A 20531-nucleotide genomic window follows, 5' to 3' on the forward strand; every position below is an offset into this window, starting at 1 on the left:
CTAATGCCCATGGGTCATGCATATATGTTCTTTTACTACCATATTTCCTATGCTGTACTTTACATCCCCATGACTGTTCTGTAACAACCAATTTGTACTTAATCCCTTCACTTGTTTGCCCATCCCCCAACCCTCCTCCCATCTGGCAACCATCAAAATGTTCTCTGTATCTGTGATTCTGCTTCTGTTCAACTTGTTAGATTCAGTTGTTGATAGATGTGTTCATTGTCATTTTACTGTTCATATTTTTGATCATCTTCTTTTTCTTTTTAAAGAAGACCCTTTAACATTTCATACAATACTGGTTTGGTAATGATAAACTCCTTTAGCTTTTTCTTATCTGTGAAGCTCTTTATCTGTCCATCACTAAATAATAGCTTTACTGGGTAGAGTTATCTTGGTTGTAGATCTTTGCTTTCCATTATTTTTTTTTAACATTGTATTTTTTTCCATTACCATTTAACCCTCTCATATTCTCTCCCCCACCCACCCAACAAACAACAAACTGTTTTCCAAGTCCATGAGTCCTTTTTCCTTTTTGCTCCATCCCTCCACTCCTTAACCTGCCCTCCCCCATAGCTGTCATCCTGTTCTCTATGTATGACTCTGCCTCTATTTTGCTTGTTAGTTCAGCTTGTTCATTAGATTTCATATATGTGTGAAATAATATGGAATTTGTCTCTCTTTGACTGGCTTAATTCATACAGCATAATCTTCCCCAGGTCCATTCATGCTGTTGCAAAGGGTAAAATTTTCTTCATTTTTATGGCCGAGTAGTATTCCATTGTGTAAATGTCCCACAGTTGTTTTATCCACTCATCTATTGATGGCCATTTGGGCAGCTCCCACACCTTGGCTATTGTAATAACACTGCAGTGGACATAGGGGTACTTATGTTCTTTTGAATTCATGTTTTGGGTTTCTTTGGATATATTCCCAGGAGTGGGATCACTGGGTCAAAAAGCAGATACATTTTAAGTTTTGTGAGGCATCTCCATACTGCTTTCCACAGTGGCTGCACCAGTCTGCATTCCCACCAGCAGTGCACTAGGGTTCCCTTTTCTCCACATCCTCGCCAGCACTTGTTGTTTGTTGATTTATTGATGATGGCCATTCTGATAGGTTTGAGGTGACATCTCATTGTGGTTTTAATTTGCATTTCTCTGATGATTAGTGATGTTGAGCTTCTTTTCATATGTCTATTGGCCACCTGTATGTCCTCCTTGGAAAATTGTGTATTCAAGTCCTTTGCTCATATTTTTAATTAGATTGTTTGGTTTTTGTTTTGGTGTTGAGTTTTATAAGTTCTCCATAAATTTTGGATATTAACACCTTATCAAATGCACCAGTGAATATGTTTTCCCATTCTATGGATTGTCTTTTTGTTTGTTGATGGTTTCCTTTGCTCTGCAAAAACTTTTTAGTTTGATGTAGTCCTACTTGTTTATTTTTTCTTTTTTTCTGTTGCCTGGGGAGATATATCTGATAAATTCGTAGCATCACAGGCTTTCCTCAAAAAACAAACAAAAAAAACAAATAAATAACCTAACTTTACACTAAAAGGAACTTGAAAAAGAACAACAAACAAAGCTCAATGTGAGTAGAAGGGAAGAAATAATAAAGATCAGAACAGAAATAAACAAAATAGAACCTAAAAAATGATACAAAAGATCAATGAATCCAAGAGATGGTTTTTTGAATAGATAAACAAAATTGACAAACCTTTAACCAGACTCATCAAGAAAAAAAAAGAGAGAAGACCCAAATAAATAAAGCCAGAAACCAAACAGGAGCCATAACAACTGACACCAAAGAAATATAAAAAGATTGTTGACAAATATTATGAACAACTGTATGCCAACAAATTGAACAACCAGGATGAAATCGATACATTCCTAGAAACATACAATCTTCTGAAATAAAATCAGGAAGAATCAGAGAACCTGAACAGACAAATTACACCTAGTAAAATTGATGCAGTAATAATAATAATAAAAAAAAACCCTCCCAATAAACAAAGCTCTGGGCTGTATGGCTTCACAAGTGAATTTTACCAAGCATTCTGAAAAAAACTAACACTTCTCCTTCTGAAACTATTTCAAGTATTCAAGAAGAGGGAAGGCTCCCAAGCTTTTCCAAAACCAGATAAAGACACTATAAAAAATGAAAATGATGGGCCACCATCCCTAAAGAACATGGATGCTAAAATCCTCAACAAAATATTAGCGAACCAAATACAGTAATGCATCCAAAATTCATACATCATGATCAACTGGGATTTATCCCAGGAATGCAAGGTTAGTACAACATTCACAAGTCAATAAATGGGATCCACTACATCAACAAAATGAAGGATAAAAACCACATGATCATATCAATATATGCAGAAAACGCATTTGATAAAAATCCAGAACCCATTTATAACGAGCCCACCCCTCTCCCTGTCATTCTCATACATTTGTACTTACAAAAGTACATTGACAGGCCTTATTTTATATTCACCAAAGACACCACCTAAATTGTTTATTGCTTGGAATTGTTCTCTCATTTTTCTTAAAATAATATTATTGTGTCCCAACCCTATTTGAAACATAAAGGACAGAGGACCCACTATCACCTCTTCGAAACTATACAGAGAGGACGTTATAAGGTGTAATAAATATCAGGAGGTAAATAAATACTTACATAATATTTATTGGTATGTAAAATCTTAATTGCATCCACTAAGTCAGTCTAGCAGAATAAATGTTATAAAGATGGATCATAGCCTTGGCAAGAGTTTCTTAACCTTGGTATGTTTTTAAGTCAAGTAATCTTTATCGTGTGGTGGCCTTGGACATTGTAAGATATTTATAGTAGTCCTGATCCCACAAGCTGAGACAGAAAAATATCTTCAGACATTGCAAATGTCCTCTGAAGTAGGACAACCAACTGTCCCAGTTTGTCTGGGACTGAGGGAGTTCTCCGACACAAGGCTTTGAAATTTGAAACTGGGAATGTTTTTGGAGAGGATGAGTTGCCTACCCTACTTGGGAGACAAAATTGTCCCCCATTGAGAATCATTGGCCTAGGGGGACAGAGAGCCATCTACATACAATGAACTCAAAAAATCATAAATACTACTATGGAAGGCCACCTTTAGCATTCTTAGAACCCAGAAAAAAATCCTCATTTTCATTGATGTGGAAGCAATTGGGGTAGACTTTATTTTAAAAAGGGGGTGTTTCAGGAGGTACATAAAAGCTTGAGGGGGGGTTGAACAGGTGAAGACAAGTAATCCAACTGGAAGCAACTGTGCAACAAATGGATGTAAGACAACCCCAGTATGCATGAGCTAGTACAGGGAGTAGGAGCAGCAGGGAGGAAGGTGAAATCCAAAATAAGACCAGAAAGCTAGGTTGGAGTCAGGTCTTGAAGAGATTTAAGTCTTAAATAACAAGAGAAAACAACAAAAAATACACAGGTAAGAGAAATTTTTCTACATTCTTTACTGATATTGACATTTAATCAGCACAACGCTAAGTGTGGGCAATATTTTATCAACTTTACCTATGAGAAAACCGAGCGGCACAGAGAGGTTTGCTGGCCTGCTTGAGGCCACAGAGTCAGTCCACAGGGGAGTCAGGATTAAGCCCAGTCTGTGGGACTCCTGAGTTTCATGTCCTGAATTGTCACATTCTTCTGCCTTGCCAATTGACAATGGGAATTTTAAGTAGCAGAGTGACAGGAGCAGTTATGAATTTTAAAAGCCAGCTCTGATGGCTCCATAATGTCAAAAACCCGAGTTGGTAACAATGGCATATATACTTCACTCCCTTCTTCCCCCACTGCAACCCTCTACGTTCCCTCCTATTGCGACCACACAATTTTTGGAAAAAACCATAACATGGTGAGCTTACATTCTAAATCTACTGGACAGTGGAAATAATTCCATCAGCTCAATAATTTTAGTGCTATGGTAGTGCTTAGTGAATGCAAAGTGCTTATGAGAGAGATCAATCACTTTATCGGCAAGTATCAAAAGTTTAAAAACACAGAGGGAAAAGGGAGACTAAAGTGCCATGGGAATAAGGAAGTAATGACAAACTTACTTAAAGCTAGCAATAATTAGGTGTTTCATAGCTGGTAATAAATTCAAAAAAAAACCACCCCCACCAAAAACCCAGGAAATGCTTTATTACTTCCCTTGGAAACAATGCTCTTTAGATTTGGACAAACCTTAGAAGATGAAGAAACAAATCTGTTATGATCCCAAGGGGAGGATTCACATAACACATCTTTCTATTTTTAACTTGGGTGCCCTAATAAAATGACCTTTATGGTACTCCCATCTCTTCAATCTTAACACTTCCACAGCAGCCTGTCCCTTGTCTCATTCCTGATAATTTATTAATAAACCCCCACATATAAAATGATCCTAAATAAAACGCCCAGGCATTGTGGACTGCCTAATGTAGCTCATTTACTCAGGGCAACCAAGATCTGTGTAGAGATGGCCATATTAGATTAGGGGACAGTTAAGCGTCACTCCTGCCATTCCCTGAAAAACGCAGCTAAATACGCTGTCCCTCACTCACAGAGCTGGGCTCAGATGATCGTTTACAATTACCTGTCCTGAATTTGCATGCAGTCATATGGCCTTCTAGAAACCAAAGTTAAAGCGGTATTAGATGGAATCTAGAAAGAATTCCTGTCCCTTCTCTCTGTCTCCATTCTTCTCACCCTCCTCCCACCCCAAACTCACTACCTTTTGGGGGCAGGTGCAGGAGCTGAAGTATAACTGACTAACTTGTTGAAAAAAATTTGTAAAGTAGTAACTTCATTTTTTTCCTGGGGAAAAAAAAACAAACAGGCAAACAAACTGATACACACACACACACACTGATCAGAGTTTATTGAACTAGTTAGGTAGAGGCAGAACAACACTGGACTGCTATTTTTTGGCTAAGTATGCACTCAGAATCATTACATTCACATTTCTTTTCAAGCAGAAAATACCATTACAATTGGCTATTACTTGGAAAAAATAAGAATATTCTTCTCTGTAGAGCATATGTTTCAAAATGTTTCAGATCTGTGGAAATTATATGAATATTTTTCATATGTCATATCCCTACTTGGCAAATCCCTCTTGTGTTCTGCCCGCTATCTTTCTCCTTTCTCTGTCCTTAGATGGACAAGGGCAAAGCACTGGTTTGAGGCAAATACCAATCTTCCTGCTTGGCACCAATCCAAATGGCAATGTAACAATATAACAAGCAAAGTCATTTGGCATAATGCACAACGCAAGCAAATAATACATTTTGCTAAAAGAATGACTAAATAACAAAGCAGAGCTTAACAAAGCTGACTCATTTCTTGAGGGGTCTATATTCAATCTAATTTGCATTGTTGGTATTTGGCAGCTGCACTCTCTTCTTTCCCAAATTCAATAATGTTGCCAAACTGGCAGCTTTGCAATAGCTAAGGGAAAGATTATATGCCTGTCCTCTGGTTTTCCCTTTCTCTGTGTAACAAATTCCAATGTTAAGCCAATAATATTCTACTAAGTAAGAAAATATAAATATCAACTTGAATAATTGTCTAATAGATGAATGATCAGCTAGACTTGTATATTCCTATGCTGGGGTATGATTTCCTTGAAGAATAACAAAGACAAAATAAAAGGCTATAAACTAAATTGATTCAGAAACTGACAGCCAGGAGAGAAGGTGGCTATAATTCATCCACACTTTGTGTCTCTCCGGTGGGAATCACCCCTCTTGTCCAAGCTTACCTTCTCCCACTGTGGGGTCTTCTTTTTCTGTCTCCATCTGTGATCCTTGGTGTTTGGATGAGACATGGATACAATTCTTTTGATCATTAGTCTGGGATTCAGAAATGTCTTCACTTTTTATTTCTAAATTAATGAGAAAAAGAAGTGTTACTTGTTTTTTTTTCAGAATAAAATAACGTTTTTCTTTGCAAATGGGCCCTAGGTGTTGAAAAGTTTCTCTTGTCTGCCCCCAGAAATGACTGTGAGCCACGTGTAATAGAATGCACGTAATGAACCCAGAGTTTACGGAAGAATGAACAAAATCCCCTCTCCTGACTGAACATGTGAAATATGACTAATTCTAACTGAGATGTGCTGTAAGTGTAGAATTTACACCTAATTTTGAAAAAACGTAAAGTGTATAATGTAGTTCATATTCATACCATGTTGAAATAAATTTTGATATATTCGGTTAAGTAGCTTCTAGAAATTTACATTAGATGCTTCACACTTTTGGTCATGTTATATTTTTATTGGATAGAGCTGGCATAGAATGTGACTAATATTTTTTTAACCTTTTATTCTGAAATAATTATAGATTCACAGGAAGCTGCAAAGACACATGGAGAAAGAACAATATTATTTTATTCTAAAGGAATGAATGTTCATTTTAGCAATTTGAAAAGTACAGAAAATACACAGAAGGAAATACAAATTACTCATACGGCGCTGATTACTCTACACTCCCCCCCCCCATAATGTTCCTCTTGATCTCTTTACATTTTTTTTTAATGGAAAGTTAAGAGTCTTTGTTCAGGCAGGAAAATATGAGAATTTAACACAGGGAAATGTTTCCACAGATATTGAAAAGTTCAAAGAACAAAAGGAGGACAGTGGGATGACTGATATATTAGCAAATGCAGAAGAGGTTTCTCTAGTTCTAGGGGAACAAAACAGAAGAAATGAAGTGAGCAGAGCCCACTTGGAAGTCCCTCCAAGGCTGGTAGGTTTATCCATAAAAGTGTGGATGAGAATTAAATTACCTACTTCACAGTATCACATAAGATTAAAAATTATGAAAGATCTTTGCTTTCAAACCAGAAAGCAACACACACACACGCACACACACACACTGAACTTTAGATTTGAAAATAAAGACGAAAACCTGCAGTTCAGAAAATCAGAGGCAACAACACAAACTGAGGAGCTCTTGTTCTTTTTGAGAAAGACAAGGAGTCCTCAAGTTTCCTTGTAGTTTGCCCAGACTGATCATGACAGGGAGAGGTAGGGGTGCTGGGCCGGACCTTGGTTCAACGTAGTGCATCTTCCTTTCTCCTTTCTTTATCTTGACTTGTCTTTACCTCTCCTCCTTTTGCCTCTCTGTGTACTCACTCTTATCACTTTGGTTTCCTAATATCTCCTAGTATCATGAGAGTTTCACCCATTCACTTGATGGGGGGTGTCCTGTGGGTGGAGTAAGGAATTCGCCTCTGTGTCTCACACACTCTAAGAACAGAGTAGGAAGATAGAAGTCTCTTTTACAGAACCTCTTTCCCTCAGTGATGTTCCATGTCTCCAGCTAAAAAGAAAAATCGGCTTCTGGGATAATGTCTAAGAACATGATTTCTGTGCTCTCAGAGAAAACAAAGACTAAACACCAAGCACCCTCTTCCTTCTTCTGAAGGAGAAGAGGACATTTCCCCGATTCTTGAGCTCACCTTTTGGAGGGTTACTTGGGCAGTGGCACATAGAGTTTCAGAGAGTAAGATCTAGAGCCAAACGGCTGGTTTCTTTCTGATTGTGTGACCGTGGGGCAAGTTCCTTAGCCTTTCTGTGCCTCATTCGCCAGGTCCCTAACATAGAGTCTTCCATTCCCACTTCCTAGGGTGGTTGTGAAGATTAGATAAATCATGTATCCAAAGTAGTTAGAACTTGGTCCATACTGAGTGTGCAATAAATTTTAGCTTCCATGAGTATTGCAATTATTATTTAAGATTAGGCAATTCTTGTCTCTACTGTATGAACTGAGCAACTTAGCTCCATGTGGTTTTGATGGGAGACTCAAAAGTTGGAAAATGTCAGTTTGAGTAATAGCTAATAAACTTAGTAATCAATGCAATCAAAAGCTATTGTTCCAGGAACTGAAGGTTTGACCCACCCTGACTCCAGGAGACCCTAAACAGTTCCTTTGTGCCTCAGGAGGGCTGCAAGCATTTCCTTTTTCTTTTTTAAAAAAAATATATTTATTGATTATGCTATTACAGTTGTCCCATTTCCCCCCTCCTCACTCCACTCCATCCTGCACACCCCCTCCCTCCCACATCCCCCCCCCTCTAGTTCATGCCCATGGGTCATACTTATAAGTTCTTTGGCTTCTACATTTCCTACACTATTGTTACCCTCCCCCTGTCAATTTTCCACCTATCACCTATGCTACTTATTCTCTGTACCTTTCCCCCGCTCCCCCTCCCACTCCCCTGTTGATAACCCTCCATGTGAGCTCCATTTCTGTGGTTCCGTTCCTGTTCTAGTTGTTTGCTTAGTTTGCTTTTGTTTTTGTTTTAGGTGTGGTTGTATCTGAGTTATAGTACTCCAGGGTGAGATGACCAACCCCAGGACACAGATAAAGACCACCCCCTGAAGTCCAGACAAAGGCCAGCACCCAGGGTGAGAATGCTGCAATTTTTTTTTAATCTAATTAACTTTTTCCTGAATTCCAAACCCCTTACCTACACTTGATTCTCCTTATAAAAACGGCCATTTAAAAATGGAATTTAAGACCATCTGTTAGGGTACAAACCCACTGTCTTCTCAGATCACCCATTTGAATAAAGCGCCCATAAAGATTCAATCCCTCTCTCTGCTTATGGGGTCTGGTGGGTGACAGGCGGCATGAATGCTGGCTTTCCTGTTACAGTTTAATATGTTGTAAAAGTTCATAAAAATTTCTCTTTGGGGGAAGAAAATGAAATGTTAATATATTATACGTGATGGTATGTTTCCTCCAATGTTTTCATTCAAAAATATCCACATACTTCTGCTTTTGCTTTTCTTAAACCAACAGCACACCAGACAGCACAGAGTCAGCCAGGACACCACTGAGCACAGGGAAGCAGACAGGATGACCGCTGACCTCTCCGACCGGGTCACGGGTAAGATGGCGAATGGCCTGGATCGAGCTGTAAAATTAGTTCCTGTTAAAAAAAAAAAGTCTCAATAATAACTATTAATAATCTACTAATATAATATTGTAGAAAAATATGCTTACAACACTTAGTAGGTTTAATAAGTATTTATTGAATTAAATGTTTAAATAAAGGAACAAAAATGAATTGAAGCTTTGTATTACTTAAGAACTACAGGAATCCGATTTCAACAGTAACACACAATTGTTCTTTCCTATGTCCAATAATGATGAGGAATTCTTCCTATTCTCCCTTTTTATGCAGACATGCCTTCCTCACCAATGCAAAATTTAGCTTCATTCTTATGTTCCACTAATTAGAGCAGAAATACTCTTAGTTCCAGAATGCGTGAAACTACTTGCTATGACGTATGTATCCTATTTAACAAACTATAGAAATGATCCCTGAAAGTATAGTCTTCCTGTTTAAAGTATGGCATGTAATACAAAATGGGCACAGAGACTCCTACTGCAGAGCCAAGAGAATTCTCATGTCCATGCAAATTTTGTTATCTGGAAAACTGGGGGTAGAGCATGGTATAGAGAGAGAGCCACTTGGATATGAGAGATGAAATAAAAAGGGTGACTTTCTTTACAGAGTGTGTCTTTCTAAGAATTCGTCTCAAACTCCTCCATTTTTAATACACTATACATTTTGGCTCTCGCTCCATTATTACATTTGAAACAAGGCATAAGAGAATCTAAAAAAAAAGCCTTGCCTATACACACACAAATCTGTACACACATATTTATTTATAGCATCTCTACCCATAGTCACCCAATCCCAGAAAAAACCCAAATGTTCTTCAACAGGGGAATGAAATAATCAACTGTGGTTCATCCAAATGATGAAATGCTACTCAATCAAATACAGAAAAAGACGAGGAAAACAAGAAGGAAGGAGAAATGAAGGAAGTGAGAGACAGAAAGGGAAAGAAAGGGAGGGAAGGAGTGAGAGAGAGAGAGAAGGGAGGGAGGGAGAGAGGAAAGAAGGCAGGAAGGAAGGCAGGAAGGCAGGAAGGAAGGAAGGAAGAAAGGAAGGAAGGAAGGAAGGAAGGACTGACAATGTGAAGAAACTGGGATGAACATCAAAGACATTATACTGAGTGAGAGAAGCCTGTATCTGAACGGAACACACTGCATGATTCCATTTATATGACATTCTGGAAAAGACAAAACTGGGGTGATAGAGACCAGATCGGTGGTTGCCAGGGATTAGTGGTAGTGGAGGGGAGGAGGGGAGGACAGAGGAGCACATAAGAAACAATTTTGAGGGAAAATTTCCTGTATCCTGACTGAAGTGGTGAATCCTGAGTGGTGATTACATGAGTCTATACATGTATTTGAATTCATAAAAAGATATACCAAAAAGATAAATTTTACTGCCTGTTTTTTAAAATATTACAAATTTAAATTTGCCTATACTTTGGAAAGTGATAGATATGTTCATTAGTTTAGTTGTGGGGAGGGTTTCATGGGAGTATACATTCATCAAAATTTATCAAATGACATGCTTTAAGTATGTGTAATTTATCATGTCATTTACATCTCACAAAACTGAAAACTTAAAAAAAATCTTGCCTATGAGTACGAGTTAGTTACAGCCAGCATTTTAAAAGTATAAATTAAAAAAAATAAAAGTAGTTTATTCAAACAAACAAACCAATCTCAAGTCTCTGCTTTTATCTGAATCACTCAGGCAATAACAGCTTTTATTTCCTCTACTCCAGAAAACACCGTGGTTTTTCTTTGCTGTGCTTTTCTTGGGTTAAATCTGACAATTTGATTGAGAGACACAGTCACATCTTTAGTCCCTTGACTCCTGGCTGACTCAGTCCCAAAGCTACCACAATAAAATTAGCTAGAAATGCTTCTACTTGAGACAACCTTGACTTGTTTCTTATCAATTAGTTTCTTTTTATGTGCATCCGAATAAAATAAATATAGCCCGGATATGGGGGAATGGATTTTACTAGGGGTTTGCAGAAGTAAAAACAAAACTCCTCGTTACTTTTATCCATTTTCCAGTGATTGCTCACTGATTATTTACTTTGCTTAGTGGATAATTTATTGTTCTCATTCTTAAAATATTTATGAGCTAGTAAATGAAATGAGATACACATACAAATGTTTGTAATAAAAATCAGGATGTAACACATGCAACTGGAATAATGCAAATCAGTTGTTTTGGAAGAATATTTTTTATTGATATGATCAGAAAAAAGCATACCAGAGAACGGGGTATCTAAGTAGGACTTTGAAGACTGAATACATAAAGACAGAAAGAAGAAAAGATCAACTGATGTTTAGGAAATTAATGCTGGAAAGTATTTGAGACAAATTTTGCTGGGTATTCAATGTCCATCAAAAGGACCTTGACTATACTCTGAAGGCAATGAAATGTTATATAAGGGAAAATTCCGAGGGCCTGAAGTCACAGAGACCAGTTTATAAGCCTAGATCAGTAACCTGGGTCTAAAGGTGGAGACCAGCTGCTTCTGAGTATTTTTAGCAGCACACCACTTTCAAAAATGCAATCTTAGACATAACCTCAGTATACTTACTTATTTATAAACAAATGTTTGTGCGTCTGTGTGGTGTTTTTCTACACCCTGGGACTATAACGCCGAACTCAGCAGGACTCCTCTGTGTTGTAGAACTCAGGTTCTAATGGGGCCCACAGACAGTAGACAAACATGCAAATACAGGGATACTCTGAGGCCAGGTCGTGGTATGTGCTGTAAGGGGAGAAAGTGAGCTTGGAAGGCAGGATGACTGGAGGTGGGAGCAGGGTTGGAGACGGCGGTATAGAGCACATGTTATCTGAGCAGGTGACACTGGAAAAAAACCTGAGTGAAGTGATGAGTGAGCCATGTGAATTTCTGGAGAAAGAGTATTTCAGGCATGGACATGGCAACTACTACAGAGCTCGTCTGGATTAGATGGCCCAGAAGCCCCTGAGAACCCCCAAGAACTCCATGGCTCCAAGAAATGGTTAGAAAACCCACACCAAGACCCTGGTAATGCGTGAATGTGCAAAGCTGGGTGCAATGTCAGTGGTACAAACTTATAGAAACCTTTGTCTTGGCAGTATCTTAGGAAGTTCAGAAATAAATAAATGACCTGGATTAGTCAACATTTTAGAAAGACTTATGAGGATTCCATACACACTTGGTCAGAACAACTTAACTTCTTAGTTCCTCAATATCTGTATTTCTAAAACAGGAATGATAATTTGTTCCCCTCTCTATTTGTTTCTGCCTCTGACAGAGAAGAGGAAAAACAACAAAACTTATTGCAAGTTTTCTGCTTGATTCATAGAAGAACGAAACAATAACAACAACACAAATCAATGCTTGTTACATCTGTGACTTTGGAGCTTGTTAGAAATAAAAAAAAATTCATTGACTGGCCTATCAATGAGGGGAGAACTGCCTTCCCAAAGGATTCTAGCACTAGAAATTGATATAGTTGGAAATAAGGAGTTGCTCTCAGGCATCTGGACTGTTAATCAACATGATGTCAAATCAAAACCACAATGAGATATTACCTTCCACCTATAAGAATGGCTACCATCAATAAATCAACAAATAAGTATTGGCAAAACTGTGGAGTAAAGGGAACCCTCGTACTCTATTGATGGGATTGTGAATTAGTGCAGCCACTACAGAAAACAGTATGAAAATTCCTCCAAAAATTAAAATATGTGCTGCCATATGATTCAGAAACTTCACTTCTGGGTACTTACCTGAAAAAAACAAAAACATTAATTTGAAAAGATATATTTATCCATATGCTCATTGCAGCATTACTAATAATAGCCACAGTAAAGAAGTGTCCATCAATAAATGAATGGATAAGGAAAATGTGATATATATAATAGAATATTATTCAATAAAAAAGAAAGAAATATTGCCATTTGCAACAACACGGATGGAACCAGAGGGTATCATGCCAAGTGAAATAAATCAGACAGAGAAAGACAAGTATACGACCTCACTTATATGTGGAATCTAAAAACACAAATGCGTAAACGAAACAAAATGGAAACTTATCTACACAAAGGAAGAACAAGCTGGTGTTTGCCAAAGGGGAGGGGGCGGGGGATGATGGGAAGAAAATGTAAACAAAACAGAACGTGTCAGCAATAAGGGTCACAGAAGTGGAGGCCTTTTTCCACTTTCATTTTATCTTCCATCCATTCTCTTCTAATTGAAACTTTGGTATCTAATTCTGACAGAGCCCTACCTCACAGACTTAGTCTCGAAAATTATGAAGAAACGTTTAGGGCAAATGGCTAATGAAAAATGACAGTTCCTCAGTCGTCCACTGCACAAGTTACTGGTGGAACCTAAAATGCAGTAGCGATCTAGTCATCATGAACACCAAGCTCAGTTCAAAATCACGAGTGTTACTGAGAAGTTTGGCTTACACCGCATTTTACATTTGGCTTTATAACTTATTCTTTAAAACAACCCTGATAAAGTATTCAGTCTTAGGTCAGCACTGAAAACATTAAAGGACAAAAGTCTCTAGGACAAAATATCCAACTTTGCATGTGTTACCCTCCAAAATACATCCTTGGGAACCCCATGGGCAAGGACACTGAACATGTTTCTAGATGAACATGTACTTAAATTAGAATGTCTTCATAGATATTAAAATAGCACCTGTCTAACATAATTAATAATAATATCACCTGATGACAGAAGGTATTTCCTTGGGGAAGAAAAATGATCCAAAACTTGGAATTAAGGGGAAAAATGATTACAGATCTCATCGATGTCATACTGGAGTATTTTTCAATTGGCCCATCCATGGTTTATCCAATTCTCTGGACCATTGTTTTTTTTTTAACTTAATATTTAATGTTAATTAAGGATCAGGCTTAATTAATACAAGATTGGTAAGCTGCAAATTATTTTTTTCCAGTAAAGATGCAAAGAATATCTGTAGACATGTAACTTCAAAGGTTACAGTTTTATTGCCCTGTATCCGATTTAACAAACTCATGTCAGCAGCTCTTTCCCGGCTGATCTATATCCTTCACATGGTATTTAACAGCTTCGCCTTCCTTCTGGTTCCCTCATTATGGGTTTAATAACTTGTTGACAAGTGCTCTTTATACATTTTTATGAAAGCCACATTCTTTAACTTTTTGAAAAGTATGCTATGACAATTGGAATTTAAGTTTCATGGGGGAAGACTAATATCTGGCTTTAATTAAATATTTATGTGTTGTTGGGTTTCCGATACCTCACATCAAAACATTCGGTTTCCTTTGCCATTTTCAGTATCTGAGAGATTTAAATCCAGTAACGACTGCCCTAATGCAGTTTGCAAGACTTTGTATTGTCACACCTGTACATAAATCACTTAAGTATCAGACTAATTTCTCTAACCAAAATGGATACTTGATTGTAAATTTCTAGTTTTCATTCAAATGTGATGTTACTATTTTTAAAATCCTTTTAGGTGGAATTTTTTTTTGGTAAATCACAATAATGCATGCGATATTTAAGTCTCTTTTTTCCTAAGTGGGTCACTCTGCTTTTATCAGAGTTCAATGCTTAAAAAAAGGATGTCAGAAATTGGACTCTCAGCTCTACCCTTCACAGAAATGAGAGGGTAGCATTTTACATAGTTCATCTGGCTTTGAAGTTTAACTAACACATTACCTGCTATAAACTTATTGAATAGTTATTACTAACCTTAACAAATCAAAAAATTTTCAAGAATATTTCAGGAGGGAAATTTCTTTTTGATATGTTTTCAAGAAGAACTGGATTATATAAGTAATTTTCACATACTTTATACCGATGCTTCTAAAGTACCAGGATTCTAAATGGGCATAGTTGCTATTTGTGGGGTTGGGGGCAGTGGGTGAGGAGGGCAGAAATGGAAGAAGTCATAAGATGCAATATCCCAGAGCTCTCTCTTTTATAAATTAAAATTACCTAATTAATATCCAACTAACTGTTCAAATGTCACAGAAAAATTTTTTTAAAGCCGAAAATTCAAAGTAAATTTTAACAACTGGAGGAAAATGTACATTTGGATTCCTGTTTACTGGGATTCTCCTGAGGCTCAATCTCTACACGTGTTCTTGCTTCTCACACCTGAATAATATAAACAAGTGATGTCGGTTTTCTTCTATATTTAGGTGACTTCTTATTCATGACAGAAGCTATTTCTACTATCAAAGAGAAGGGGCTATTTTTCAATAAAAAACACAGATAATAAAAACACATTGTGCTGAAATTACCTGGAGGGAAAGTGACAGTGAAAATAAAGTGCCAATCTGACCCAGAGATCAAAACTGCCAAGTTAGAGAAGCTCACATAACCATCTTGAGTTTCTGCCTGAGTACACCCTACGAACAAACACAAAAACAAAAAGTGTTAGTCATCTACTCAAGAACAGTCTCTTCAAGTGTTGTCTATAGAGGGGCAATTGGACAATAAAGGGAAAAAAATTTTTTTTAATTAAAGAGGTCACTAAGTCCATCAGGGTTTTCTTACATAAGTCTTGGAACCAAATAATCTAAGACAGAATAATAACAACAGCTAACATAGGTTGAATCATTATATTAAGTATCAGACTAATTTCTCCAACTAAAATTGATACTTGATTGTACATTTCTAGTTTTCATATATTAACCGTATATTAACCAGACACTGTGCTTTATATACATTTAACTGCATTATAAATAAACTATATAAAATCATTTAAAATATGTTATTATCTATATTACTTAGAGATTAGGAAATAGGCTCATAAAAGTTTAAATTACTTGGTGCTGGGGTTATAGCCCAAATGTGCCTCATTTCAGAGTCAGCAGTCTTAACCACTACTATATCTTGACCATTTCATTAGTAAATCTCTCTCGAGAAAGACTATTTATTGTATTTCTAGGTACTATTGTCTTTCTAGGTGGTCAGTTTTTAGTGTCTGCCTGTTTTCTATTCAAAGGTTCTGTAGTTTATGTGGGGGCACAGTTAGGCCAAGTGACCAAGACTTCAGCAGTACATCAGATCATGATGGATACAGATTTAGCAACTTCAGTTGCCTAGACCATGGCCTCCCTGAATAAAAGGCAAAAACAAAAAACCTGACATCTTCTAAATATAAGCCATCTATTTATAAAGTGAAAGAAGACGACTTAAGGCAGGATCACATTCACATTACCATTAATTAATTAGTCTTTTGACTCCACTATCTTCAGATTAGTTTGCTGATTACCAGTTGCTACATTTCACTCTGGAAAAGACGCTGTGGTTGGTATGATGGACAATGAGTTAGGAGAGGGGTCTTAAAGTTTATAATTGGTTGGAGATCTTTAAGACTGAAAGGTATCATGAAGATATATATATATATATGCTTAGTGTTACATTTTTCACTTCAATTGCTCAGTCCTTTTTTTGTGAAAACATTGTCTTTCCTCATTAATTTTGCAGAGCTAACTAAACTTCCTTTTTTGGAAACATGTTTTCCTTCATCTCTTCAGAGTTCCAAAATAAATAAAATGCCCAGAAAAATGGAAATAAATAAGCCAGGACTAAAATAAATGATAGGCGCCCAAGATAAATGCAGTTTATACTCTTTAAAACCTATATGCATCAAAATTATGGTCAATAAACTCTTGCAAACAATGAACTGCAGAGTACAGATGTTCAACATGAAACCGTTCGCTGCAGTTTTTCCTTTGACAAACGTCCTTATTGTTCCCATCTTTGGAGGAATACAAAGCAGCATTTAATCGAAATGTGTCCGTGGAGCACAGTGAGTCTGCCTCATAAACAGCCGCCAAACTGCCTAATGGAAAGTACTTTAGTTCCAAATGGGTTTGCTTTTGTGTTAAATACCAGCTTGCCTCAGAGATCTCTACAAAGATTCCCATATATATATATCTATCTATGATATTCTCAGATTTGAAGCATATGTGCCCCAAAGCTGAGGCGGTTGCTGCTAAGTACAGTATATTACTCCAGGGTTCATCATATCTCTGGAATGGTACCTGTGAAATAGCCAGATGCCATTGACCGGCTCCCTGATCAAGCTGGTGTGAACAACGGACTGGCTGAGGGAACTTGGGACGAGATGGGGTGCTGGACTTGTGCAAAACTGAAACTGATTACACGGCGTGACAGGGACTGCCACCTGAGAATGTTTTCACAGGGCACATGGTTTCTCAAATACCTTTGCAGCCCCAATTCTCTGTCACACTGTCTCTCACCCTAGCAGTGCACACTGGCAAACTAGTACATCATTAATGTTGAGACTTTATTTTTTAAAAATATTAAAATATTTTTTCTAATACTAGGATCTATTATTATCAAAGAATCTGAAGGGCCCTTAAATAATAGTCTTTGTGTATATAAATCTGCCTTTGGGGGATTAATAATCTCTTTTTTACTGAGGAGATCTACTGAGACAAAAAAAATCAAGTTAAATTGCAGAATAAAAAATTTAGGCCAGATATGTAGGTATAGTTTTGTTGTTATTTTTCTTTTCTTCTGGAAATACTTAGAATAAGTTACCCATACTGGATATGGGTAATGTATAAAGTACTGTGAGGTACGCCTAAGGTACAGAGTACGAGCAAGAAGTGTAAGGTATGAAGTATAGGTAAGGTAAAAAATATAGGTAACTAAACTAACGGTATATATCAAAACAGTTAACATAGTAAGTTTTATGTTCTGTGCATTTTACCACAATATTTAAAAAAATATCAGTAAGGCATGGAATATGAATAAAGCCCCGGGTGTGGGTAGGTGACAGAGTAGGAGTAAAGACATGGTGTGTTGGTAAAGCACAGAGTATGGGTCCAGTATAGAGTACGACTAAGGATATGGAGTAGACATAAGGCATAAGGTATAAATGAGGTACCAGATATAGGTAAGTTATAGAGTATAGGGAGGGTATTGCTATGGACTGAATGTTTGTTCACCTCCAGAATTTGAATGCTGAAACCTAATCTCCAATGTAACGGTGTTTGGTGGTGGGGCCTTTGAGAAATGATTAGACCATCAGGACAGAATCCCCATGAATGTAATTAAGTGACCTTATGCATGAGACTCCAGAGAGTTCCCTCACCCCCTCTGCCACGTGAGGACGTAGTAAGAAGATGGCTGTTTATGAACCAGGAAGTGGGTCCTTCCCAGACACGAATTTCCTGGAGACTTGACCTTGGGTTTCACAGTTTCCAGAACTGTGAGAAATACTTTTCTTTATTTATAAGCCCTTCAGTCTATGATACTCTGTTATAGAAGCATGAAAGGACAAAGACAGAGATGGAGTAAGGATGAGGTATGCAGTGTGGGTATGGGTTGGAGTGTGGATTAAAGTGTAGAATATGGGGAATGTATGAAGTAGATACAGGGGTGTCCAACATTTTGGCATCTCTGGGCCACACTGGAAGAAGATGTGTCTTGGGCCACACATTAAATACACAAACACTAAAAAAACTGATGAGCAAAAAAAAAAGAAAGGTTTTAAGTAAATTTATGATTTTGTGTGGGGCTGCATTCATAGCCATCCTGGGGTGCATGCGGCCTGCGGGCCATGGATGGGACACCCCTGATAGTAGAAGATGAGGTAGGTGAGTTTCAGTAGTCAGGTGAGGGTAATTGATATATGTACCTATCACTAGAACATGAAAAAGGCTGAACGTTGATATTTTTAATGCCGTTGTGTTGAGATCAGAATTACTGTTGTATCTCATGCATTCCAGACCAAAACGCCAGCAACAGCTAAATGGCACTGAAGAATGGACAAAATGACATCATCAAAACAAGCAATTGAAAATTACCCATAATGCAGTTTTGAAAGTTTAATTTTTACATTAGCCAACCTTAGATAGCTTTGCTTAATTACCTTACTTTCTTAATAATGTAGTTTGTCTCTGAAAATTTGTATAGGAAACATTTTGGGTTGTCTTTTTCCCTTAGGGTTTTAAACCTAAGGAGTTTCAGATTTAATTGCTTGGGTGAAGAAATCACCGAGAAGAACAAATATATGAGTCAGCAATATGGGTGTTACTTTCACCAAAGTAAGTAAAATATCGATTGTATGAGTAGAAGTATGGTAGATATGGAAAATCATTGAGGTGATTCTTATAAAATGAGCAGCAGCGTCTGGACCTTTAAAATGGGATTACACAGAGAGAAAGTCAACAGGGTGAGGAGGACAGTAATGAGACAATAGAATTTTGGGAAGAAAATATTTTTATCTACAGGCTGAAAAGCTTTGGTTTCCTAATAAGTAGAGAGAGTAGGAAATTTATAGGCAAAAATAGTTGAAAAGCAACTTGAAAAGAGATACCAGTCAAATTTACAGCTCCAATAAGAAAACAACAGAATGTTTAATTTAAAAAAAAAAAGAAAAGTAATGTTAAACAGAATTGAGTTCAAAATTTTGACAGAGAATACTTTTCTCAGGGAAGAAAAAATGAAATAAACAAGGACAAAATATCCAAGGAAAGTATAAAAAATGAACTTAGGAGTACTGTCTTTACTGATGAAAGATCCTACTTTTGGAAACAATAAATGCTTAAAATCAATCCCACTGTCCAAATAAATGACTGTAAATCTTGTGATGGAATCCCAAACTGCCATTATATTACACACAAGTAGACAAATATACTTTCAAAGAAAATGTGATACCATGGAAAGTTATCCTAACCTTTATTTTCTAAAAGGAAAATATTAGAAATTGAATAAACAAAGAGGATTAGAATTTAAAAAAAAAAGAGAACAACAGAATGAAACAAGCTTTAAAGGTTTGAAGCTATGAAATATTTAATCATGAAATGTCAGTTGCCGCTTCAAGAAAATATTCAGAAGGGGCTACGTCTGTGGCTCATTCTGTTTTCTATAATTGATGAGGTATAGCTTAGCACAGAAACAAAAATTATAATCTAAATAATAGAGCAATTAAAAAAATCCTGGTATTAACTTATTAAAAACTATGTTGAATGAGAATTCATTTTCTTGGAAACTTGATCATAACAATTTTATCTCCTTCATTTTTTAGGGACAGTAACAATGAAAGAATGAAAAACAATATTCTCAGGAGAGGCAGGTAGGTATATTGTATGCCAGACAGTAGAAATAATTTAGGCCCAAAGAAATGCAATTAGCAGGGGAGGCAAGATTTAGCACTTCTAGGGTGGATTTATTCCTATTCATTTTAGCATTTCATGTATGTTACGAGAGCCAAGTGAATGAGCTTTGACACATAGCCTCGGTAGAGTAAGAGATAACTGTAAAGTCATGGCCTTCCCTGGAAACCAGCAATTTTGCAGATAGGCTGATGTTTAAACTGGTAGGTAAGTCTTTTACAAGTTTGGAAAAAACATTACAGACAACCTAAAACCAATAGAAATGTTTAAACTGGTTTTTGAAGGTATAAGAAATCTGATAAGCTAATTTTTGAGTTATTAATATATCCTCTAATTTTGCTTTCATTACCTGTGCTTTTGATGTCATATCTATAAAACTTTTGCCAAGACCATCGTTGACAAGATTTTCTTCTACATTTTCTTCTAGGAGTTTTATAGTATCAGGTCTTATATTTAACACTTTAATCCAC

General features: G+C 36.9%; 1 protein-coding gene and 1 pseudogene across 2 annotated transcripts in view; both read right to left on the bottom strand.

Moving 5' to 3' along the window:
• Positions 1-20531, bottom strand: part of PKHD1 (PKHD1 ciliary IPT domain containing fibrocystin/polyductin) — a 447336-nt gene that overhangs the window by 10726 nt on the left and 416079 nt on the right. For both annotated transcript variants that reach the window (XM_024558059.3, XM_045193323.2), the window contains 3 exons: positions 15205-15312; positions 8791-8949; positions 5777-5899 (listed from right to left, as the gene is read on the bottom strand). In XM_024558059.3, coding sequence (XP_024413827.2) covers positions 5777-5899; positions 8791-8949; positions 15205-15312 — 390 coding nt within the window. The remainder of the gene's footprint in view (positions 1-5776; positions 5900-8790; positions 8950-15204; positions 15313-20531) is intronic.
• Positions 9231-9360, bottom strand: LOC128779581 (small nucleolar RNA U3; annotated as a pseudogene).

Source organism: Desmodus rotundus, chromosome 11 (genome assembly GCF_022682495.2).
Source record: "Desmodus rotundus isolate HL8 chromosome 11, HLdesRot8A.1, whole genome shotgun sequence".
In the NCBI taxonomy this organism is placed as follows: domain Eukaryota; kingdom Metazoa; phylum Chordata; class Mammalia; order Chiroptera; family Phyllostomidae; genus Desmodus; species Desmodus rotundus.